The 25,957-nt window shown below is 42.4% G+C and overlaps 1 protein-coding gene across 4 annotated transcripts; it reads left to right on the top strand.

Moving 5' to 3' along the window:
- The first annotated feature begins 581 nt into the window (after positions 1-581).
- Positions 582-25,957, top strand: LOC100356168 (GTP-binding protein 4). 4 transcript variants are annotated; one of them, XM_070055999.1, is made up of 17 exons: positions 582-736; positions 2,850-3,020; positions 6,710-6,813; positions 6,894-7,030; positions 8,619-8,719; positions 10,094-10,186; positions 10,944-11,135; positions 11,214-11,279; positions 13,179-13,268; positions 14,083-14,193; positions 16,870-16,947; positions 17,333-17,384; positions 17,759-17,859; positions 20,372-20,569; positions 22,028-22,093; positions 24,082-24,225; positions 25,265-25,957. In XM_070055999.1, the coding sequence occupies exons 1-17, from the start codon at positions 689-691 to the stop codon at positions 25,415-25,417; spliced, it is 1,905 nt and encodes a 634-aa protein (XP_069912100.1). In that variant the 5' UTR covers positions 582-688; the 3' UTR covers positions 25,418-25,957. The 4 variants fall into 4 exon arrangements, with proteins under 4 accessions (XP_069912100.1, XP_069912103.1, XP_069912101.1 ...); XM_070056000.1 differs by having other exon boundaries at positions 595-977; XM_070056001.1 differs by lacking the exons at positions 582-736; positions 2,850-3,020 and adding an exon at positions 3,843-4,646.

Here is a 25,957-nt window from a genome sequence, read left to right as displayed (position 1 = left end):
GTTTAAGCCCCAACTCTGCTGCCTATTAGCAGGGAAAGGAACGGGCTAGTTACTACCTCTGCTGTGCGTCAATTTCATGAAGTTAATTAAATGAGATAATAGTGGTTATCAGCTTTGCACAGTGCGTGAGCCATATGGTCAGCCCTACAGAAGGTTTAACGTGGATGCGGCCCTCGGTTCCTCGGAAGTGAAGGATGTGACAGGGATAGGAGGGAGTGGTCATATCAGCAACAGAAGTCACTGCGGTAAGTGTCCAGCTGCTCCACCCTCCGCGCAGAGGCGATGGGCGAAGCTGCCATTCAGAAACCGGGACTTGAGGGGGAAGAACGAAGGCTGCGCCCAAGGAGAGACAGCCGGGGCCAAGGTCCACCACCAGAGGACTGTCCCCTTCTCTGCCCAAGGCGGGGAGTAAGCAGCCCTTCCTTCACCCGGGAGGGATTTAACTTCTACAGCCTCCAGCCCCCGAACCCCGCGGACCTCCTCCCGCGTCCCCTGGTCCCTCACGCCCTCGTGCCTGCGGCAGCGGACCTCCGGGCCGGATGGCGGCGCTGTGCGACCCAGAGGGCACTAGCGGGGAAGCAGGCCACGCCCGACGGAGCGCCGGAAGTGACGCGCAGCTCGCGCCCGATGGCGGAAGTTCCGCCGCCGCAGCACGCCGTGCTGTCTCCTCGTGCAGTCCATTGCCGGCATGGCGCACTACAACTTTAAGAAGATCACCGTGGTGCCGTCCGCCAAGGTAGGCGGCTCTGGAAAGACCTCCTTACCTATCGTCCTTTTCCTTAGCCGAGTCCTCCAGGAGGGTTTGGGCTGTAGCCGTGGGGCTAAGAAAGGGGGTCGCTTCTTGGAATCGCGAGCCCCCCATCCCCATCGCTGCAGGACTCTGACACCACCGCCAGACCAGGCCACATGTCCGAGTCCAGAGCTCCCCACCCCCCGCCCGCTCCAGCCAGGGAGATCGGGGTGGTTCTCCAGAATAGGTTTGTCTGAGAGGGCCACCGGCGGTGAGGCGGTGGGTGAGTGGGTGGGGGCGACTCTGAGGGGCGGGGGCGGAAGCTCATCGCTGGGGGTGAGTTGAGGCCACTGCCCTCAGCTAACTCCCTTATTGTCGTGGTTTAACACTTTTGTCATTCTCTTCGTAGCATTTGGGAAACGTAGGGTTTTTTTTTTTCCCCTCTCCCCTAAGGCATAGCTGGGTAAACCAAATTTGTATAACGTCTACCAATGTAGCAAGAATAAATCGAGTGTTAGTATTAGGTCTTTTAGGAAGTGCGGTTTTTAATGTAGTGGCTGTGCCCTGTGAATTGGAATTATTTACACGAAAGCGCTCCTCAGGAAACGCGTATCTCCATTGTGGAGAGCTTTAACATACATTAAAATACTGCTACTTTGTCGTCGTGAGTGGAGTTTGTCTTTTTAGAAAACAAGTTTATTTATGTCTGAAAGGTGGGTGAAGGTGATCCTTTGGTGATTGGGAAAAAAGTCACATCAGGAAAGTATGGGTACAGTGCCTTCTAAAAGGAAGTCAGTAGTGTTTTGGACCATACTGGAAATGTGAAAGCTGTTATAAAAGAGGAATCTAGAGTCATCCTTTTGTATCGCTGGGTTCCACACCGTGGATTGAACCAATTTCAGATTGAAAATATTTGGGGAAAAACTTTTTCCAGGGAATTCAGGCAAAGTTTTTTTATATTCTCCAAGAGTCACCTTAGATACTCTTACGAAATGACAAACAGTGCATTTTAGTTTCACTTATTTTGTTTGCTTTCAAAATCAAAGAAATGCATATTGCAATTGAAGAGTCATTTATCTTTTTTTTCTGATTTATATTTGAGTTGTCTGACAAGTTTCCAAGATTCAAGATATTTGGAAGATAAGATAGTATAAAGAAAGTGTGGGGTTTATATCAGTAGCCATTTGTTAAATGGCTTAGAGACCAGAAACTATATGATGGGTCCAAACAGTTAATGGAAATGTGTATTTTGAAAATCTTTATGTAGATTTCAAGGGTTTTTTGCACCAAAATAAACTTCTCTCTTCAAAAGTTTAAGTATGTACTTACTTGAAAGTCAGAGACATTGAGAAAGGGACAGAGATCTTCCATTTGCTATTTCACTCCTTAAAAGCCAGGCTAGGCCACAGCAGGAGCCGGGGACTCAGTCTGGGTCTCCCACGTAGGTGGTGGTCTGAATCCGGAAGCCATCATCTGCTGTCTCTCCAAGTCCGCATTGGCAGGAAGAGCTAGAACAAGAACCCAGGCACTCCAGTATGGGATGTGGGTGTCCCGGCTGTACAAGCTCCCATCCCAAAACTTAATCTTTTAATTCTATTTTCCTCTGAAACTTTTTAAAGTTCCTTTATAGAAATTGGAACAGAGGGGCTGGCATTGTGGCATAGTGGGTAAAGCTGCCACCTGCGATACTGAAATCCCATATGGTCACTGGCTGCTCTGCTTCTGATCCAGCTCTCTGCTAATGTGCCTGGGAAAGCAGTAGAAAATGGCCCAAGTGTTTGGGTCTCTGCACCCATGTGGGAGATCCGGAAGAAGTTCCTGGCTCCTGGCTTTGGCTTGGCCCAGCCCTGGCCGTTGTGGCCATTTGGGGAGTAAACCAGCGAATAGAAGATCTGTCTCTTCCTCTCTCTTTGAGTAGCTCTGCCTTTCAAATAAATAAAATAAATCTTTAAAATGATTGAACAGAGTTATATTTGAAGGGTTTAGTTATAATATGTAAGTTCTTGTAGTTTGAGATACAGTGTACTGTTGACTCAGTAGTATAAGAATGTTTCCCAAAAGTGGATGAAAAACGTATTTGGTGTAATTGTGTCTCAGTTACTTCCTTCTTTAATTGCAGGACTTTATTGACCTGACGTTATCAAAGACTCAACGAAAGACTCCAACAGTTATTCACAAGCATTACCAAATTCATCGCATTCGACATTTTTACATGAGAAAAGTCAAATTTACTCAACAAAATTATCATGACAGGCTCTCCCAGATTCTCACGGATTTCCCCAAGTTGGATGTAAGTGACTGTTGGGGACTCACGTGGTTACGTAAATGTGACTCTTACTTGGTGTTTCACCTGTTGGGGTACTAGCTTGACGGAAAGGGAATCTAAGTCAGAGTTGCCAGAGTTTGCTCAGTAAGTTAGTGGTGAAACTGGGAAACTTGCGTGTATCTGTCCTTTCCCTCAACCAAGCTCCATTTTAGGTGGCCCAGTGCTATCTTCTCAGGTTTTCCTTGTAACCTCTGGGCTTTGCAGCGGGGTGGGGAGCATCGGGTCCATACAAGGCCAGCGAAATCATGTGGTCTGGCCCTGCCAAGGCAACCACAGGTGTGACTGGAAGTTCTGGAACTCTATAGCAGGCTGGTGTTTTAAGTCGATAATTTTGTGTGGCCCAGGAATGATGTTATACACATCCAGTGGCCCTTGGCAGAGGAAAGGTTCCCACCCCTCCTTCACAGGACCAACCCAAGCTGTATGGAAGTGGCAGGTCATGAACTTGTATGCTCCGGGTCTTCTGATTTGCTGACTTGGCGAGGTTTCATCCCACCCTTCCTTTCTCTGAGGTTTGGTTTTCCTCTGGGCTGTCGAGGGTCAGTGGCCTGAGGCCCCACCGCTGTTAATGGTCTTGTTGGCTTCATCAGCTGATGGTAAGATAGTTCTCTTCATTGATTGTATGGAGAGCTGTGATTTCTGCATTAGGCTGTAAAAACTGATCTCTTTGCTCTGTTTATGAAATTGGTTTTTAAAGTAAGAAGTAAAAATTCCTACTAGAGGATAGGCATTTTTATTTTATCATCTTTAGGACTTAATATAGGTGCCCAGTAGGTTCTCTTTTTTTTTTTTTTGAAAGATTTATTTATGTCTTTGAAAGGCAGCATTACGGAGAAGCAGAGCGAGAGAGGGAGAGAGAGGTCTTCTATCCGTTGGTTCACTCTCCAGGTGGCTGCAACAGCCAGAGCTGTGCCGACCCGAAGCCAGGAGCTAGAGCTTCTTCCGTTCTCCCCATGTGAGTGCAGGGATCCAAGCACTTGGGCCATCCTCTGCTTTCCCAGGCCATAGCAGAAAACTGGATCAGAAGTGGAGCAGCCGGGACTCGAACCGGTGCCCATATGAGATGCCAGTGCTGCAGGCCAGGACTTTAACCTGCTGTACCACAGCACCAGCCCCCAGTAGGTTCTTGTAAAATGAATGGACCAGCTGTACTTTGGAAATTTGTATTTATTAAATAAAAGTTAAAAAAAATGAATGGACCATTTTTTGAGAAAGGTTAAGTACTAGGGAGTATCTGGGCCTGAAAAGAAAGATTTAAGAATAAGGTTATTCTAAACTGATTCTAGGAAATGCTTCACTCAGGCAAACAACCTGTTTTGATCTAATTAGTAGTGAATTTTTCATTGTAAGAAGTTTTATCTTTTTTTGTTCTTAATATTATTTTATTTGTTTGAAAAGCAGAGTGATAGAAAAGAGATCTTCTGTTCACTGGTTCACTCCTCAAATGCTTGCAGCAGCTAGAGCCAGGACAGGCCAAATCCAGGAGATAAGAACTCCATGTAGGTTTCCCACATGGTGGCAGGAACCCAAATAGTTGGGCCACCATCTCTTCCCTCCCAGCATTATGAGGAAGCTGCACTGGAAATGGAGGTGAGACTTGACCCCCCGCACTCTGATTAGGATGTGGACATCCTAAGCTGCAGCCTAACTCACTGCAGCACAAGACTGGCCCTGGTAATTTTTTATATGTTAGAGGTGGAACATTCTGTTATCAATCTAACCACCTACCCTGAAATTGCTGTCAGATAAATAACACTTTTTTTTTTTTTTTTAAGATTTATTTTATTTATTTGAGTCACAGAGAGAGGTAGAGACAGAGAGAGGCCTTCTCTCCACTGGTTCACTCCCCAGATGGCTGCAACGGCCAGAGCTGCGCCGATCCGAAGCCAGGAGCCTCCTCCAGGTCTCTCACATGGATGCAGGGACCCAAGGACTTGGGCCATCTTCCACTGCTATCCCAGGTCATAACAGAGCTGGATTGGAAGAGGAGCAGCCAGGACTAGAATCGGTGCCCATAGGGGATGCCGGCGCTTCAGACCAGGGCGTTAACTCGCTGTGCCACAGTGCTGGCCCCAACACTTCTTTTTAGTTAGTTAAACTGAAGCATTCGTTGAATGCTTGTTGTGCGTCTGACGCTATTCTGAGCACTGGAATGCAGCAGCAGGAATAAAAGTTCCTATCATCATTCTAGTGAGGGGGAAAGGTAATAAACATGAAAATACGTAATGTGTGAGATGAAAGAAATGAAGCAAGTAAGGGGAGTAAGGAGTATCTGTGCAGGGAGATAAAGCAGTATCCTAAAGGCGTGAAGGAGTGAGCTGTAGGAGCAAAGATACGGCAAATGCAAAAGCTCTAGGCCGGAGACCAAGGAGGTAGGATAGGATGTTAGAGGGAGAATGCTAGGAGATGGGGTCAGAAGTATTGGGAAGGCAGGGTGACTTTGAATTGTTGAGGTTTTTGACTTAGCTTTTAGGGGATGCCTGGCTTGTGGGAGGCTAATTCAGGTACAACCCAATAGCCATGTGATTGAAAGATGCTGATAAATTAGAGAACCGTAATACTGGTGAGGGTGTGACGTGGTTGGCTTCAGAATCGTTCAGAGGAAGCGCTAACAGGCTAGGCCACTGACTAGTTGTGTGGTTGAGAGAAGGAATGGAGATGTTCTGGGCCTTGGCACCTTGTATAGTGGGGTTGCTGTTCCCCAAGACGCGAGAGGCTAAGAGGAGCAGGTTTGAAGAGGAGGGGAAGTCAAGGGTGAAATCTGTACGTAGTGATTGTGAGAGATGTCCGAGACATCTGAGTAGAAACAGTGAGTAACCCAGAGTCCATGAGTAGGCTGGCCCACAGATATAAAAAACAGAATTGTGAAAACGTAAATGGTATTTGTAAATCTGTGTGAGATCACCTAGTGGTGAACACAAGAGTGCTGTGGGGATATGAATGTGTAGTTGGACTGTGATGACAAGCCAGCATAGGAGTTGGAGAGCTGGCCACTGGAGAGGAAGCCCATTGAATGAGATGCTTCAAGAAGGACGAGTGGCCCAACACCCAGCACTGCCAAGAGGTCTAGTAAGATAAGATTTGAGATTTAGCAGTTTGGAAGTCATTGCTATTTTGATCTAGTAGCAGGCATGCTGGAGAGTGGGTTCCAGAGAGGGAAGAAAGAATAAAAAGTGCGCTTTGCTGGCATTTGCCAAGAGTGGAGCAAAAAAATGGAGCAGGAGTTGGAAGGAGTTTGAGATTAAAAATCCAAAAGATTTGAGAAATAACAGCATGTTTGTAGATTGATGGGAAAGGTCAGGTGGAAGAAAGAATTTCTAGAACTAAGTTCCTAAGCCATAGAAAAAGCAGGATCTGGTGCATATGGAGGGCTGGCCTCGTCTAGGTCCCTGGTGGCTCTGTCACTATAACAAGAATCCCATTAGGGCAGGGAGAAGTGACTTGCCACCTGCCTCCCTATTGATGGCTTCTGTTTTCTCAGAGGACTAAATTGACAGGATCCTTGTCCTGGTCCAGGTCCTTGGCCAGGAAAAGATACTGCAGGTTTGAGGCCAGAGGAAGAGAGGGTTGTTCTCCCAAGTGTTACTTGCATACAGGGATAAGAAACTATTGGACTACGGTGACCACTGCATGTTTTTGTTTGTTTGTTACAGGACATCCATCCATTTTATGCTGATTTGATGAATATTCTCTATGACAAGGATCATTACAAGTTGGCTCTGGGACAAATAAATATTGCCAAAAACTTAGTGGACAAGTAAAGTGTTTTCTTACTATTGTGTTTTTTAAGTTGTTTTTAAAAGTGGAACAAAATATTCATATATGTATTTTCTTCAGTGTTGCTAAAGATTACGTGCGGCTTATGAAATACGGCGATTCTCTCTACCGATGTAAGCAGCTGAAGCGTGCTGCACTTGGCCGAATGTGCACCATTATCAAGAGACAGAGGCAGAGTTTGGAATATCTGGAGCAAGGTACTTACTGCCCGTGAGGAGAAAGGTCTTTTACAGCATTTTGTTAAAATAATTGATCTATGTTGAGGGCATATTCCGGAGGTGGCTTTATTTTAGAGCTGAAAAGCTCAAATTATTTTTTCTAGCCAAACCTGTATGAGATTCTAATAGGTGATATGCTGTTGGAAAAGTGCCTAGCATAAATCATATTGAAATATTGAAAAATATATAAAAATAAAATGTCATAGTTTTAGCTATTGGAAAAACTTTAATAGAACAATTTTGAAATTAAGGTAGCAGGGTTTTGTTGAAATAGTTGCCTGCTTTCTTACATGCATGTGTGTGTGTGTGTATATATATATATATATATATATTTTTTTTTTTTTTGACAGGCAGAGTGGACAGTGAGAGAGACAGAGAGGAAGGTCTTCCTTTTGCCGTTGGTTCACCCTCCAATGGCCGCCGCGGCTGGCACACCGCGGTGATCCGAAGCCAGGAGCCAGCTGCTTCTCCTGGTCTCCCATGGGGTGCAGGGCCCAAGCACTTGCGCCATCCTCCACTGCACTCCCTGGCCATAGCAGAGAGCTGGCCTGGAAGGGGGGCAACCGGGACAGAATCCGGCGCCCCGACCAGGGCTAGAACCCGGTGTGCCGGCGCCGCTAGGTGGAGGATTAGCCTATTGAGCCGCGGCGCCAGCTGCATGTATATATTTTGAAAGATTTATTTTCTTGAAAGGTAGAGTTACAGAGAGAGAGCTTCCATCTGCTAGTCCAGTCCCTGAACAGCCGCAATGGCCGGGATTAGGCCAAGCCACAGCCTGGAGCCAGGAACTTCTTCCTGGTCTCTCATCTGGATGCAGGGACCCAAGCACTTGGACTATCTGCTGCTGCTTTCCCAGGCCCATTAGCAGCGAGGTGGATTGGAAGTGGAACAGCTAGAACTCAAATCTGCATCCATATGGGATGCCGGTGCTGCAGGTGGTAGCTTAGCCTGCTGTGTCACAGCACAGCCCCAACATGCACGTATTTTTATATCACAAACTATTTGGACTTGTTTTATCTCCCCTGTATCTTACAAGTGATTTATGATAGTTGAATGCTTACAAGTGATTTATGCTTTTAAAATGCTATCGTACATATCTGATCTTCACGATCGCCCAGTGAGTACCACTCTGAAGCTGTTTGTATTACAGATGAGGTAGTTCTGAAGCTGTTTGTATTACAGATGAGGTAGTTAAATGGAAATTGCCCATGTAGTAGCCAGAAAATTATAGCACGCGTGCTTCAAAAGACACTGCTTTCCAAATGTCTCAATAAGAACCATCCGGATGCTTCTCAGACGTGTCTTTTTGATCTGTCTCTGATCTTTTGCATCCAAATGCCCAGTTGGTAAGGCCTAGGTATATTATTGGTACAGCCACACTTGGGAAATGCTATTATTTATACTGTATTATATCATTACTCTGTGCAATGAATTGCTTTTTCATCAACTCATACTTTCTCTGCACTTGCATTATATAACCATGAGCTTGCAGTACAGATAAGTTGAAGAGAATATCAAGCAAATCAGACACTTTGATTTCTTAGTTTTTTCATTTTAAACTTCACAGTGCGCCAGCATTTATCCCGTTTGCCAACCATTGATCCAAATACACGGACTCTGCTTTTATGTGGGTACCCAAATGTTGGGAAATCCAGCTTCATCAATAAGGTTGGTCTGGTTTTGATTATAAAAAGATGATCTGATGGAAGCCAAGAGCCAGGAACTCAGTACGGGTCTCCCAGATGGGTGACAGGGACCCAACTACTTGAGCTGTCACCTGCTGCATCTGAAGGTGTGTTACAGGAAGCTGGAATGAAGAGCAGAGCCAGCTCTCAAACTCATGTACTTTGATATGGAATGCGGGCAACCCAACGGTCCAGGCAAAATACCTGCTCCTTAAGCTAATTCTTAGTGATTTGTCATTTTAGTTGCTGTGTCAAATTTTACAAAACTACATTATCCTTTGTAGTGATAAGTTGCTGAGTGTGATTCAAGGGTAGCATTCAAGTAACTCAGTAATTTTGTGCTTTGGGACAATTTAGCTGAATTGAGGGATCTGAAAGGAATTGAAACAGCATTTAAAATGTCAGATGACAACCAGCAGCAGTGTGTATGCCAAAGCAATTGTTAATTATGTTAATTATGGCTTCCTTGGTGCTAAGAACACTTTGCTGGGCAGATACTGTGTCATAGCTGCATCCCATATTGGAGTGCTTGGGGCGAGTCCCACTTCCATTTCCAGTGTAGCGTCTTGCTGAGGCAGCAGGTGGTGCCTCAAGTACTTGGATCCCTTTCATCCACGTGGGAGACCCAGATGGGAGTTCTAGTTCCTGGCTTCAGCCTGGCCCAGCCACAGCTGTTGTAGGTATTTGGGGGAGTGAACCAGCAAATGGAAGATCTTTCTCTTTCCCTCTTAATCTCTTACATGCACTCTCACTGTCTTACTGTCTCTCATTCAACCTTTCAAATAAACAAACATTTACAAAGAATGCTCTTGCTTTGAGGCAAATTTATAGGTTTTATTTTGTGTACAGGTTTCCACGACATCTTGATAAAGCCGTGCAGGGGCCTACTTGATATTTTGAAACATGCTCTGACCATTCCACAGCCGGCTGGTGCTCTGGGTGGCTGTGTGGCTTTTTACATGGAAAACAAAATGAAAACTTCAGTTCCAAGACTTTACGAACCACATATCAAGAGTTTGCAGACATGGGACATTTCCATCAGTACAGAGGCCTCTGTCGGGCTCTGTTGAGACACTGGAGGCCGTAGATGGAGGGTGAGAGGGGATGATGGCTGTCTCCTCCTCCCTGATTCCTGAGTCAGGGCCCTGTGGTGTGAGGGAAGAGAAACCAGGCCATTTATTAAACTGGGTAACTCCTGTCTTGTGCGTTTTCATTATGTGAGGTCTCTTGTGTTTTTTTTTTTTTTTTCCTACCCAAAATTACTCTTGATGTGTTGGTAACATGCTTATGTTGTTTGACAGGAAGTGAGGTTAGAATCCCTGTGACTGACAGTTTTGACTGATTGCTTTACTTGAAGGTAACCAGAGCAGATGTGGATGTTCAGCCCTATGCATTTACAACAAAGTCTCTATTTGTTGGGCACATGGATTATAAGTATCTACGTTGGCAGGTGAGAGTCTTATCTTTAAATGTAGGATAAACATCTTGGGTGTTTTGTTAATTAATTTTGATTTTAATGATTTCTGAAGCACTGTAATATTTATTTTTTCTGGTATATTTGGAATAGTATAGAGTCAACCCTGAGGAGGTGAGGAAAAGAGAATCTCTGAGGTGACCAAGAACTTGAAATTTTTCTTTCACCATAAAGAAAACTTGTCTGAGTTTTAAAGAGACATGAGGGCAGTTAGCAGTTCTCTGATACAATTTCAGAGGAAGTAGCAGGCCTTCAGTTTCGGCTTCTGCGCCTTATGCTAAGAGTTGTACTTCTAAAGAAATTAAATTCTCCTTTAATCATTTCTGACTCTGTTGTTGCAAATGGCATATACTGTCTAAAACCATGAAACAATCTGTTTGAACAGTCTGATTTTATAAATGATGAAGAGAGTAACTCCTAAGACTTAGGAGGTTTGGGGGTTATTTTAGTTTTTATGTTTTATGATGATGCTAGTGAGAACAGGAGTCATTTCTCTCAAGGTCATTGGCTAGCTTTTCAGTGAGCTCTGCAGGGTTTTTCTACCCTTGACTGCTTATTTAATGTTTAAAAATATATGCTTTTCTCTCACTTTTATTTTCTCATCAGTTTTGGAGTTCTACATTTTTATTTACTAGTTTCGTAAGGTCTGGTTTCAGTATGCAGAATGACTGCTGGGGCCTGCTGGACAAGAGGTTAATAAGTGTGCTCTGGAATAATGGAGTTTGCTCGTTAGGTTGTAGACACTCCAGGGATTTTGGATCACCCTTTGGAGGATCGGAACACCATCGAGATGCAGGCCATCACAGCCTTGGCTCACCTCCGTGCTGCGGTTCTGTATGTGATGGATTTGTCTGAGCAGTGTGGACATGGTTTGAAGGAGCAAGTAGAACTCTTCCTGAATATAAGACCTCTCTTTATCAACAAGGTAAGTCTGACAACTAATAGTTTAGTTTATTTTGTATAGTATGAAAGTAGTGATTCATTATTTTTTTTCCATTGGTAGCCTCTTATAGTTGTTGCCAACAAATGTGATGTGAAGAGAATAGCTGAACTTTCTGAAGATGATCAGGTAAATCATCTTAATGTTTGGAATGTGTCTTACTTACGTATTCTGAATGCTACCTCAGCCAAAGTTTAGAAGGAGGAATTTTAACAGTACTAGGTCAGTTTTTATTGTGCAGTTGAGATAATATCCTCAAAGGTTCAGTGACATGAACACAGACATCCTAATCCCTGCCCTGTGGAAAATGTGATCCCTTAGATGGAAGCCAAGTGCCTTAGGTGTCCTTTATCTCTTCCTGACCTCAGAATATCAGGTAATACTACAGCAGCGTTTTCCAGCGTAAGTTCCTAGTTAGGAAAGGTGTTCATTGGTGTTATTTAGTAAAAGAGGTTCTGTGGTTAAATGCATTTGGAAATGAGTGACTGAGCACAGGAGAATGAAGATCTGTAAGCATTTGTCCTGTGGGCTCTCAGGAACCATGAGTGTTTTTGAAGAGGTCATGCAGGACTTACGTGAACTGTGAGTGTGGTGTCTGTTAGCATTCCCCAAGAGGCAGGAAACATTGTTAATGTATAATTTAAAAAACCGGTTTGACTCTTTCATCAAAGGTGTCATTGAGGATAAATGCTTTGAGAAGCATGTACTCAGATTGTAGGCCCCGACCAGCAGCGTCAGCCTCACCGTTGCCTGGTACTTGGTCAGAAATGCAGGTTTCTTGAGCACACCAGATTGCCGAATCAGAAACCCTGGAGTGGGGCGCAGTCTCAGTCGAGCAGGCCCTCTAAGTGACTGCTCACTGGAATGGTAGACTGCATCTGCTGTGTCTTTTGGGATGTGCTGGCTTGACTTCCTGTTCCTGATGTAGGAACAGCATATTCTTTCTCAGTGTCTCTTGTTCTGTTTGGAGACTTACTACTAAGTAAGGATTAGCTTTTCTTAAACAGCCACAGCTGGTCTTCTCAGGTTACTACAGTAAATTCTTTAAGTTACTGATTATGTAAACACTAATGTCAGAGTTAATTTGTCTGCAAAAGCCCCCATATGTCTGTTAAGTAACCTCAGTTTTCTAGTCTAAAAAGACATTGCTGGGTGGAGAAGGGGGAGAGTGGACAGCAGCAAGAAGGTTTAAGAAGCGAATGCAGTACTCAGATGCCCAGGCTTTGGAGTCAGACATGCTCAGGTCCCAGCTTCACGCTTGCTGGTTGTGTGATAAGGAAGTGAGGTCACCTGTCTGACCCTCGGTTTATCCTGGGAGGTAATGCCTACAGTCATCGGTTGTTGGACAAATTGAAAGGAATCGGAAAGCCAAGTACATATTGGAATACTATTACACTATTTCCATTTGGTTAACACTTTCATAGCCTTCCCTTTATTGATGCTTTCAACATGACACTCCTCATCAAATGGTGATAACACATGATGGTTTTTGCCATGTGCACAGGTAGGCTCAGGGACCATTTTACAATTCAGGGCCATGCAGAATTGGTGTTCAGTCCTTGATCACTGCTTTGGACCTTATGGTAAGGGAAATAAATCTTGTTTGTGAAATACTTTATTATGATGGATTTGTCACTTTCCTCCAAAAGATGGTCACACTTGCAGTTAGATGTAGATGTGACACTTAGTAGAGGGCATACAGTCGAGTCTCTTAGATCTTAGTAATTTAAATTTCTAGATTTGTGAATGTTTTCAAGATTTTTCTAAGGGATTCTCTTGGGCTATGAAGGCTAGTTTTTTTCTTGTTCTTTTTCTAATTAGAAGTAGCACTGCTAATGCTTCTTGGTCTTACCTAAGTTCCTATTTTGGAGGATGAAGTCTTACTGAATGTTCTGGAGAGTTTTGAATTACTTGGTCTGTTCTTCAAAAGTTTTAAAAACAAACCACAAGTGTTGAGAATTCATTTGTAAAACTGTGACTTTTTCCATTGGAAACTAGAAATCAATAGTACATCTCTTGTTTTTCCAGAAAATATTTGTAGATTTGCAAGCTGAAGGATTCCCTGTGATAGAGACGAGCACTCTGACTGAGGAAGGTGTCATTAAAGTTAAAACAGAGGTTAGTGCTTTCTTACATCTGGTATCAGTCTTTTCACTGTCTTTGTCTTGTTTTTGAAAAGTCAGTCATGGGGGGTGGAATTAGTTTTTTTCTAGGTGTTGTTAATACTCAAAGTATACATAGTGGTAAGCAGTGGTGCACTACAGAACAAGGTGGATCCAAAACCCTTAGTAATCTAGTGCCCTGCTTATCCAGATGAATGGTTGAATAATACTTTATAGTTCCTGCTATAGGAAATTTTTAATTAAAATGACTGCTATGACTTTTGACTGTATTTTCATAGCAGTTTTACTGAAATGATCCTGTTTGGTAGTATAAGGGGAAAAGTAGTGTGAAAAGCAGGAACAGCTGGAGGCTGCAGGCTCCTGTTGGATTTTATGTAGTATCCTACTTCATCCTGTCCCTCTTAACTTGAAATAAAAGGGCAATTTTGATGCTGTGGCTTTAATTACAGATTGGCTGCTCAAGTTAGAATTCTGAGAGATCATTGCATCTAGGTAATGAAGGACAGTTGGAGGACACCACCAGTCTGGACAGGGGGTCACTTCTGGTGGGAACAAGGCCCAGCATAGAGCTTAGGAGGGCTGCTTCAAGATTCTGTCTCAGATTGGCCCTAGGGTCAGAAAGGGGAACAGTCTCTTTCTTGGAGAGTGTGGTTTGCTGTGATGTTAAAAACCTATTGAGGGAAAAGGTGTAGGAAGTTCCAAACCATACCAGACAGTCAATGGGAGTCTGATTCCTGATTCTTCTCTGAAATGTGCAGGAGGCTGCGGTGTATCTTTGTAACTCTGTGTCTTGTTTTTACTTTTATTAGGCTTGTGATAGGCTTTTGGCTCATCGAGTTGAAATCAAAATGAAGGGAAATAAAGTGAATGAGGTGTTGAACAGATTACATTTAGCTGTACCAAACAAGAGAGATGATAAGGTAAGATGGCCTTTACAGAGAGCCTTTGAGATACATTTATTGCATTGCTGGTAAAAGTCAGTAGATGCTACTGTCTGCATGGTTTTTTCCAGGGTTACAGAGCCAGCTACACATACAGACAAATGGATTTCATAAATGGGCTTCCATTTCTCATACATAATGAAGTTATGCCTGTGTATGGCAAAGAGTAAAAGGTTGAGGAAGAGAATGAAGTTTGCCTCTCACTCTACCAGAGGCAGATATTGTTAATCCAGTCTTGTTTTTCCTTTGAGAAATGTTTGTGATACAGAAGCATTTTTTGAACGTAGATGGAAGCATTATACTTATTGTACTTTTTTTTTTTTGTGGTTTATTTATTTATTTGAAAGTCAGAGGGGTGGGGGGTAGATCTTCCATCTACTGCTTTACTCCCCAGATGGCCATAACTGCCAAGGCTAAACCAGGCCAAAACCAGGAGCCAGGTTCTATTTCTAGCCCAGTGGTTAAGATGCCTCCATGCCATTTCTGAGTGCCTAAGCTCAATACTTGCCTCTGGGTCCTGACTCCAGTTTTCTGCTAATGCAGATTCTGGAAGACAGCAGTTATGGCTCAAGTGATTGGTAGAAAACTGCTTGGGCTCCACTGTTTCCATTCTTGCCACCCACATGGAAGACCTGGACTGATCTCCTAGCTCCCAGCTTCACCCCTTGTCCAACACTGGCACAAACTAGTGGATGGGCACATGCTCTATGTCTAAAATAAACTGGAGTAGAGTGAGAGAACCAACATATAAAGGAGGGCAGGCAAACGGCCCACTGGTTAATATGCCTGCGTCTAGTATTGAAGCAGCTGGGTTTCATGCCTGGCTTTGCTTCTGGCTTTGCTTCCATGTCTCCCACGTGCCCAAACTTTTGGCCTTTTTCCAGGCCATTAGCCGAGAGCTGGTCAGAAGTGGAACAGCCACGACTTGAACTGGCACCCGTACAGGATGCCGGGATTGCAGGCAGCAGCTTTACCTGCTGCGCCACAACACTAGCCCTGTGTAATCCTCTGAAAATGTTTTGTTTTCGTCTACTACAAACAGTGATGCAGCTCACATTTTTATACATACGGTAGTGTTTTATTGCAAATGAATCTAAATTTCAAGGTGTGGCATTGAAAATTTTACTGCCTAACAAATAAGTCTTTGTACTTTATACCAATGGAAGGAAGACCTTTCTCTCCGTCTCTCTCTCTCACTGTCTAACTCTGCCTGTCAAATTAAAAAAAAAAAAATGCCTTTGCCTGTCTTTTGAATAGTCTTTGCTGTGTCTTGAATTTACTTTGTTCTGAGAGGGTATTTATCTAGTTCTATTTTCAAGTGACATTGATTTATTTTAGAAATGATTATAGAATATCTTCATTGAATTCTTCTATATACAAGGGTTTATATATGGATTACTCATTTGTTGATCTGATGTTCTTCTCTTTTTTTCTTTTTCCACGATTTTTCTGGGTAATTTTGATGTTTAGATTTTCAGAAAGAACTTTAGAGTTGGTCTTTGGAGCCTCCTGGCATCTACCCAAACTGGTCCCAAAACCCATTCTTCCAGAGTGATCTGTTGAGGATTTTTGTTTAATTTTCAATTAAAAAAAATTTTTTTTTAAAATTTTTTATTTTTTTGACAGGCAGAGTGGACAGTGAGAGAGAAAGACAGAGAGAAAGGTCTTCCTTTGCCCTTGGTTCACTCTCCAATGGTCGCCGCGGCCGGAGCGCTGCAGCCGGCACACCGTGCTGATCCGAAGGCAGGAGCCAGGTGCTTCTCCTGGTTTCCCATGGGGTGCAGGGCCCAAGCACTTGGGCCATCCTCCACTGCACTCCCTGGCCACAGCAGAGAGCTGGCCTGGAAGAGGGGCAACCGGGACAGAATCCGGCACCCCGACTGGGACTAGAACCTGGGGTGCTGGCGCCGCAAGGCGGAGGATTAGCCTTTTGAGCCGCGGCGCCGGCCAGGATTTTTGTTTTGTTGTGGTTTTTGTTTATTTGAGAGAGAGAGCTCCCATCTGCTGGTTCACTCCCCAGATGCCTGCAGCAACTAAGGCTAGGTCAGGCCGGGCCAAAGCCAAGAGCTAGGGACCAATCCAGTCTCCTTTGTGTGTGGCGGAATCCCAGTTGCTGGAGTCAGAAGCAAAGCCAGGCATGAAACCCAGCTGCTTCAATACTAGACGCAGGCATATTAACCAGTGGGCCGTTTGCCTGCCCTCCTTTTTATGTTGGTTCTCTCACTCTACTCCAGTTTATTTTAGACACAGAGCATGTGCCCATCCACTAGTTTGTGCCAATGTTGGACAAGGGGTGAAGCTGGGAGCTAGGAGATCAGTCCAGGTCTTCCATGTGGGTGGCAAGAATGGAAACTGTGGAGCCCAAGCAGTTTTCTACCAATCACTTGAGCCATAACTGCTGTCTTCCAGAATCTGCATTAGCAGAAAACTGGAGTCAGGACCCAGAGGCAAGTATTGAGCTTAGGCACTCAGAAATGGCATGGAGGCATCTTAACCACTGGGCTAGAAATAGAAAGTTTCCCCCAATCTGTTGGTTTCTAATTCATCTGGGTATGATTTCCCTATAGATGGAGAGTTTTCTTTTTGTTTTTGTTGAAGTTTTTCTTGTATTCAGTGAGTCATTTTTCATAAATATTCCTAATAATATCTTCTCAGGAGAGGCCCCCTTTCATCCCAGAAGGAGTGGTGGCACGCAAGAGGAGAATGGAAATTGTGGAGCCCAAGAAGAAGAGGGTATACTACCATAACTTTCACCTGCTTTCCTATGGAGAGGGGCCGGAAAGGCTGTATTTGCAGAGGTGGTGGAGGTTTGGGGCATTAAGCACAAGCTGGAGGACTGAAGTACCCCGCCTGTTAGACTCTGGGGCACAGCTGGGAATCCTCAACAAAGATCCTTACTGTTGTATATTCTTTTAATTGATGGGAGATGGCCATAAACAGAATACTAAGATATAGTTCACTAAATAGTCAGAAACTCTCTCTCCCTTCAGAAATACAAGAGGAATAGTGAATAGCATAGATACTGAAAGGTTTTTTTCATAATGACAAGGAGGAGGGCAAACCATTTCTAGACCCAACAGGTAAAATAAAACTGATGATAATTTTTTTCCATTAACAGGAGCGAGATCTTGAGCTGGAGATGGGAGATGATTATATTTTGGATCTTCAAAGTAAGAGCCAGAGTATTATAGCTGTAAATTGCCAAATACATGTGAACTTTTTCAAATAAGTGAGGAAGAACTTGAATGAGTAAAAGTCTTCTGGCATATTTATTAATTTTTAATTTCTTGAAGATTGAAAGTTGGATACGGATAGGGCTGTCTGAATTTCTTCCTTCAGTTAATTTCCTGTTTTGGATGAAGGGATATTTTTATGATTTTAGAGCATATGAGTGTTCAGTGAGGTTGATCGCATTACTATTGTGTAGTGTAGAGCACAAGTGTTTTTTTATCTCTGTAGAGGGACATTGACTTATACCTCATTTTGGACGTATAGTACTTGAAAATACCAAAAACTATCAATATAAATTTGTTTTTAACTTTAGAGTACTGGGATTTAATGAATTCATCTGAAAAATACGATAAGATACCAGAGATCTGGGAAGGCCATAATATAGCGGATTACATTGATCCTGCCATCATGAAGGTCTGTGCCACTTTTTTATTTTTTGGGGGAGGGGATGTTTAATTAATTTTATATAGAAAGCTTTTACTTAATAAATATAAATTTCATAAGTATAACTTTTGGATTATAGCTGTTCTTCCCCCCATACCCGCCCTCCCACCCCCAAACCATCCAACCTCCTACTCCCTCTCCATCCCATTCTTCATTAAGATTCATTTTCAATTATCTTTATACACAGAAGATCTGCTCTATACTAAGTAAAGATTTCAACAGTTTGCACCCACACAGAAACACAAAGTATAAAGTACTGTTTGAAGACTAGTTTTACCGTTAATTCTCATAGTACAACCTTAAGGACAGAGGTGCTACGTGGGGAGCAAGTGCACAGTGACTTCTGCTGTTGATTTAACAATTATGTGTTACTTTTTGAATTGCAGATTTTTTTCCTTTTTAAGCTGACTATGGGAGCACAGCTTTTGGCTCACCTGTATCTATTCCCTTCATTCTCTTCCTGCACACACCTCTGTGTTTCCTCCCTCTCCAGTTTCTCGTCCATCCACACTCTCTGCCTTGTGTAATCACACACACCCCACCTCCACTGACTTTCTGCCTCCTCTGCCTTGCTGGTCCTGGAGACATCTCCAGCTTTCAGACTGGAGTTTAGACACAGCTGGCATTGGTGTGGTGCTCTGCGTTGCTGTATTATATACCAACAGCTGTTTCAGGCTTTGTTCTCAGACCTTCTGCCCACATTCCCTCTGCCAGTGTGAGTAGCTGGCCTTGTGTTATCAAGATAATGAAGCCCACAGTTGTGAAATCTCTGGGCTCCTAATTTTCTGTCCTTGTACCCATACCAACAGTGGGGAACCTTTTTTCTGCCAAGAGCCATCTAGGTGTTTATAACATCATTCATGGGCCATACAGAATTAGCATCTTAAAAATTAGCCTGCTATGTATAGATTTACTGAATTTTGAGTTCCACCTGCATTTGTCTTGGCAGGACCAGAGTAAATGATTTCATGGGCCTTATACTAAGCCTTATACAGACAGGGCAGATGTTCCTCATCCCTGCTGATTCTATCTGTCCTTGGATCTGCGCCTCTTTAGAGCTTTGCTTTGTTACTGGCATCTCTGTCCTGGCTCAATCCAGTTCCCCTCTCTTTTTCTTAATATAAATAGCTCTCATCTTTCTTAAAAAACAAAAATCTTAGATTCTATGTCCTCCCTTACTCGTTAACCCTTTTTCTCTCCTCAGTTGAGCTCTTTGAAAAAGTACTTGATAGCGGCTGGCACTGTGATGTAATGGGTTAGGCTGCCATCTGCAGCACTGACATCCCATATGGACGCCAGTTCCACTTCAATCTAGCTCTCTGCTAATGTGCCTGGGAAAGCAGCTTAAAATGGCCCAAGTGCTTGGGACCCTGCACCCACATGGGAGAGCCGGAGGAAGCTCTTGGCTTCTGGCTTCAGTCTGGCCTAGCTCTGCTGTTGTGGCTGTTTGGGGAGAGAACCAGCAGATTGAAGATCGCTCACTCTCCTTCTGTGTCTCTCCCTCTCTCTAACTCTGCCTTTCAAATAAAATAAACTAAATTTTTGGAAAAGAAAAATTACTTGAATAACATTATCTGTTAGCTGTTGTCATTTCCTGATACTTGCCACTCATTTTCCCAAGTGTCCTCCTTAATTTATGTTTTCAGTCTCATTGTGTCTGTGACCTCTTCATGCCCTACTTCTAGAACTCATTTCTGCTCTGAAAATTAAGCTGTTGGTAGCATCGTGATTTATTTGGGTACCCAAGGAGTACACTTACACGTCAGCACCTTTACTCTCACAGTTCTCATGATTTCCCTACTGCAGTGTTCCTTGTCCTCCAGTCATCTGGTTTTCATCATCATTGCCTTTGTCATAGCTGGCCTCCCTGCTTTGCTGGGTTTTTTACCTTTCCGTTCTGTAGTCCACTCTTTCATGTCAGAAATCAGGTGATTTCCTCTTTCTGAAACTCTTCAGCTGTTCCTTATGCATTCAGTTTGCTTATCATGATGCCCGGTGGCCCACCAGGGGCCTGGCAGATCTGCCTGTTGGACTCCTGGCTAGGTTGACTTGCTAGAATATGATATGCATGCATATTTTTAAGATTTTGTTTTTGTCTTATTAACGTTGTAGAAAGTGAGATTGTATTCTGGATGATATTAGAATAGATAACCAGGATACTGTATGAATTCAGGCTCTCTCAGACCTGAACTTGTTTCATATTGTCTATTTGCTGGTCTGTACTGTGGGGAATAAGGAGACCTCCCCACCTTGGAGTTTAACTGTTTTAACGAGGAAAAGTAGCAACTGAAGAGTTAACCAGCCTGCTGTCAGTTCATGTGCACGTGGTCTCCTTTTGCTTCCCAACCATTTCGTGTGAGATAAGCTCTGCATGTGTGGGTATATGGGGACTTGACCATAGGATTACCGTGTCCTCAGACAGTTTCCATGCACATGGTGTCACACCTACTGTACACACTTTTCTTCAATTATATCTTTAAAGAAATTGGAAGAATTAGAGAAAGAAGAAGAGCTAAGAACAGCTGCTGGGGAGTATGACAGTGATTCTGAAAGTGAAGACGAGGAAATGGTGGAAATCCGACAGCTGGCAAAACAAATTAGAGAAAAAAAGAAACTGAAAATCCTTCAATCCAAAGAAAAAAATACACAGGGACCCAGGATGCCTCGAACAGCTAAGAAGGCAAGTTTTTTTTTTTTTTTTTTTTATGTCTTTCCTAAAGATATGCATGACTTACTGCGTATGTTGGACTCTTGCAAAATCATTGCTAATTACGGCTTTTCAACCCATTTATGGCTGTCGGATTGCACGTTCTTTGTTTTGGTGGTGTAAATTGACTTAGAAGAGTCTTGATTGTTTATCTGCTGATTCTTGTGCCCTTTCTTGGTGATAATCAGCTTGAAGTTTTCCTCTGTAGATTCAATCATTGTATAGTTTTATGAATTACTATTGGGATTTATAAGTTGTAGAAATTTAAAGTCATTAATTAACATTTTCTTATTTAATTTCTGTATTATTCAAGACTTGTCTTTTCTAATTTACAGACACTTAACGCAGTCTAATTTAAACCCAAAAGAAAATTTATTGGCTTTTGTGACTGGTTAAGATGGGGAGAATTACACAGTAGCGTGAATGGATCAGATGTCAGGATTCTTAACACTTTTTCGGTTTTGTTTTTGTTTCTTGTCCATGCTTTGGTCAGGGAGGTAGGGTTCTGTGATAGCCCCCCGTACCACATGAAGTTCCCCCAAAGAAATCAGATAATGTGCAGGACAGTTAAAATGTAATGGAAAGAAAGGAAAATGACTTGACATTATAGATACCTCTGAGTGGGTGTTGTTTGAAAATAGTGTTTTCATATGATAGCAGATGACTGGTTATTGAGAGACAAGGACAGTCTTCTGCTTTTCCTAGTGATGTGGAGGGGTCTCCAGAAGGAAACATGTTGCCACAGTGAGTTTGTCTTAGGGTCCATCACTAACTTCAGCTTTTGTGGCTCATCTATGTGATAGAAACAGTCACTTTCTTACTCTGTGTGGGTTGCTTGGTTTCTCCCAAGAAGGACATAAAGCATACAAGATCTCACACATAACAGTTTCTTAGTTAAGTGTTGGTTTTCGCTGAGCTGCCCAAAACCATCACAGCGGCAAGTATTAGCCACAACAATTAAGATATTACTTGGGATGCTTGCAGCCTGTATTGGAATGCCTGAGTTCAAGTCATGGCTCTCCTTCCAGTTGCAACTTCATGCTTTGCCCACCCTTGGAGGCAATAGGTGATGGCTCAAGTACTTGGTCCCTGGCACCCATGTGGTCAGGCCTGGAGTTTTAGGCTCCTCGCTTTGGCTTGGCCCACCCCTGGACATTGCAGGCATTTGTAGATTGAACCAATGAGTGGGAGATAATTTCTCTTTGTCTCTGCCTTTCAAATATGTATATTTATATTTATATATATAACTTAATTAATTAATTAAAAAAATCAGTCAGTAAGTAAAAGGCAAAGTGAGTCCAAGGGGAAAAAATATAACTTGTAAAAGAAGTATGTCACAAAAAGTGTATTTTCCCTTGGAAAAAATATTTTTCAACTTTTCAGTGAACTGATTTTGCTTAAAGCCAATTTTATTTTAAAATTTCTTTTCAGGTTCAGAAGACAGATTTGGAGAATGAGATGCGTAGTCTTGGTGTTGACATGGATAATAAAGACAATGTAAGTGTTGGGGGCTGGTCTAGTATTTATATGGCTGAATGCAAACTTGTTAAAGAAAAACCAGGGGCTTGGAAACCTGTGAGAATATGAAGTTGATTTAAAAGAAAAGAAATCAGGATTCCCAGTGTTTCCATTGCTATTTATTGACATAGTGTCTGTCTCGAAGTGATGGATTGATTGATAAGTGTCTCTCTCACACTGCCATAGTTCCCTTAGGAATGCTTTGTTTGGTGTGATTAGCTTAGCATCCGTTCTACTGATGCAGGATGGTGTTTTCAAAACTTTACTCTTATTCAGCATTTGAGAAGAATTTAGAAAACCTTTGCACTCTCCGTCATCCTTAACTAAAACTCGTCCCTGGAAGTGGGCCAGGTGTCCTTGCCTGTCAGAGTTCTGGATTAGTTATGTCAGTTGTGTAAGGTGACCCCAGTGCATTTGCTTTTTTTTTTTTGTATTATTTTGAGTGAAGGTCAAAAAGTTCATGAAAACTGTGTATTCTGAAAATGTATGGATTTCAAATTTTTTTGCACCAAAATAAACTTATCTATTAATTCCATTTTTCCCACAAAGTTTTTGAAGGCTTATAGATATACTTTATCTTTCATTTTCATGTTAGTAGGAAATTTGGAAAATATTGAAAACTAGAAAGAAAAAATCATTTGTGGTTATATCACATAAAAATGAAGTAGGTTGAAATATGGTAGATTGCTTTTTATACAGTTAAATGAGAGAGCTTGTCTTCTGTTTCTTAAAAATATATTCAAGATCACATTCCACATTTTCATCTGTGTCTTGTAAATATTTTTTCGTTAAATTTCTCCCGTTTCTTAATGAAGTAAAGCTTAATTTCTTTTACTTTTTGGATTGTTTACAGGTTAAATTCATTTATTTACTGTTGCCTTAAAGAATTTAAGGTTATCTGTAAAAGAATTCACATCAGGGAAAAGTATATATGGGAAAAAGATGTCAAAGGGAAAGAAATAGATAAATTTTTGTTGTCCTATACAGAACTCCTTACTTGGACTATAGTGACTGAGGTCTGCCTGGTGCTTTAATTAGCTTCAGTGCAGTTATATGAAGTGTTAGTCTCTCTGTGTGAGTAACTTAGACTAAATAGTTCAAAACTGTCTTCTGGGGTGCTCAGAGATGAGAAGGTATTTCAGGTATCTACTAGAATTTTATTCTGCTGTTGTAATGATTTATGCTAGAAGCAAATCAAAGAACTTTTTAGTGCTCTGGATTGTTTTCTCAAAACAGATTCCCAGACTGGAATTGCCAAACTCAGGACAGCATTGTGTAAAGTTCTTTTCTGGAAGAGGTAGAATAATTGGTTTCAGTCAGCAGTGTATGAGGGGACTCATTTGTTTTGTATATGCTTGTGTTGTTTTACTGTACTGACATAAGATCTGACATTTGATTGAAGTGCTAGGCTTAATGCCTGCTTACATTTTGGGGAAGTTGTGTTTTCCCTAATTTACAGACAGGGTGGCCAGTGGTAGCAACGTTAAGGGACTTGTTTGAATTCTTATAGGCAGCGCAAGGCAGAGCTGTGACTTGTCCAGGTTCTGATGGCAGAATCTGTCCTCTTAGACGTGCAGTCTGGATATATTTTCTTAACTTAAAGTTTGAACTTCTGGGCAGTTTTCACTTTATGTTCAGGTATTAGATATTAGTGTTCTGAAATTAGATTATGATGCTAACCTAATAATCATTTTTGAATGGGGATGTCTAAGTACATTTTTTTAAATGGAGTTAAATCAGCTTTGTAAAATAAGAGCAGCTTGTGTTAAGTGAAAAAAGATATTTGAGTGGTAATTAATGTGGGATTCCATGTGTATATCTTAAGGATTTTAGCTGATTGTGGTTCTGATGACGTTGTAGACCCTCCTGACTGTCCTCTTCCCTTGTTGGAGTCGATCTGTTTGTCACTGAATCTGTAAGCAGGGCTGCGATCCTGACCGCCGAAGTTTGCTTTCCATGCTTTTCAGGCCCACTACGCAGTCCAGGCAAGGAGATCTCGGAGTGTCACCAGGAAAAGAAAGCGGGAAGAATCTGTTGCACCGTCTTCTGTAGTCCGGAGTCGGAGTTGCTCTCGAACTCCACGTGATGTTTCTGGTCTCCGGGATGTCAAGGTCAGCCTCTGATGTAGTAATAGCCTCAGTGTTTATTCTGGCAAGTCTCAGGGTAAACACCAGTAGTTATGGCTCAGAGAAGCAGGAGCTGTGGGTAGGAGGCTAGCTGAATGCTGCATGTCCCAGTTTCTTGGCGTCCTTGAGAGCTTGGGTCAGGTACAGTTGGATGCCTCTGGACAGAGGTCCTTGGTGGACTGGTGCCTAATCTTTCCTTTTTCAGAGGTTGGGCAGAAGCATGATCTCATACTGCACCAGCAGTCTGACTTTAGATCCCAGTTGTTCAGGGAGAATAATAGGAAATTGCCCCTGCTGTTAGCACCAGGTAGCCCCAGTAAGCAGAATAAGGCCTGAGAAGCCCATATGATGAAACAGCCCAGAGGTAGCTATTTTGGTTGACTCACCATGTGATCCCACTTACCTTCATGTTATTGTGGGAATTTCTTCTCCCAATCAATAGCTTAGATTACTCTCAATATCATTTATAGCATATTTTGGCAAAACGCTTTGGATATAAACAGTTTGCTTCCCTAAACTGTTATCTCATTAAAACAAAAATTTCTAATTTCAGTATTTTGAAGATTCAGATATAAAAATCTGTCAGTAGTCTAGTAAGTATTTTATAGAAGCCTGGCTTTTTCATTCTACAATACCGTTTCCATCTGAAAAATCTGGGTTTTAATATTGGCATTGCTGTTAGTAAAGCAGATGTACATAGTGCATTCTTATAAGGCCTGAGTCTCAGTGCCTCAGTTTGTGTGAAAGGGAGTTAGAACAGATGTGCTCTGACTGTCAAGATTGAAAATGTCCCTCCTAGCTATAAAACTCGTCTGAGGTGAGATTGTCATCCTGTAAATATGCATAGAGTTCCTGCTGATACTGTGCTGGGCCTGAGGAAAAATAATGAATGAGACTTACCAGGGTCTGTTGACAACAACAGATCTCGGCCATTAAGACAGACTATTGCCTGGTGATGAAAATACAGAGTGGAAGATTGATTTTCAGTGAATAGAACACACTGTTATTTTCTCCTCCTTTGTAGATGGTGAAGAAGGCCAAGACTATGATGAAGAATGCTCAGAAGAAGATGAATCGCTTGGGGAAGAAAGGGGAGTCAGATCGGCATGTGTTTGATATGAAGCCCAAGCACTTACTCTCTGGAAAGAGGAAAGCTGGCAAAAAGGACAGGAGATAGGCTTCAGTTGACATGGTTTGGCTAGACTGTTTGTTGCTGTCTTTTTCTTGGTTGCGTATGGTGTGGGTTCATAAAATTGGAGTCATCTATAAACAAACAAAAATAATTGAAGCATTCTTTGCTAAACATTGTGGTTAAACCCTGCATAATAAGTGCTGGAAATTTTTGTCTGCAAAATGCAAACATTTGGAGTAAACGGTCTTTCTGCATTAAATAGAGGATTGGCTGCTTCAGATTTCAGAACTAGAAAAATTTGGTATGACTTTGATGTTTTGATGGAGAAAAACCTTATTTTTTCTAAGAGGAAACTTCGATTTCTCACACGGGAATACTCCTTTTTTTATGAAGAAAGCATCTCCATTTATGGATATGGACAGAGGGCTACCTGCTCTGCAGACTTGGAGCAAGCACATGTGTGAGCGAGTCAGAACCCTGATGCTGAAAATACTCCTTTAAATTATTTTCCAGACTTCTTGTACAATGTATTGTTGTAATCTCTCTTCCAACTATTTTATCCAAAATAAATCTCCAGGAGAAATA

The sequence above is a fragment of the Oryctolagus cuniculus genome, chromosome 13 (genome assembly GCF_964237555.1).
Source record: "Oryctolagus cuniculus chromosome 13, mOryCun1.1, whole genome shotgun sequence".
In the NCBI taxonomy this organism is placed as follows: domain Eukaryota; kingdom Metazoa; phylum Chordata; class Mammalia; order Lagomorpha; family Leporidae; genus Oryctolagus; species Oryctolagus cuniculus.
Note: the sequence above shows the minus strand (reverse complement) of the source record. Positions and strands in the feature narration are given on the sequence as shown.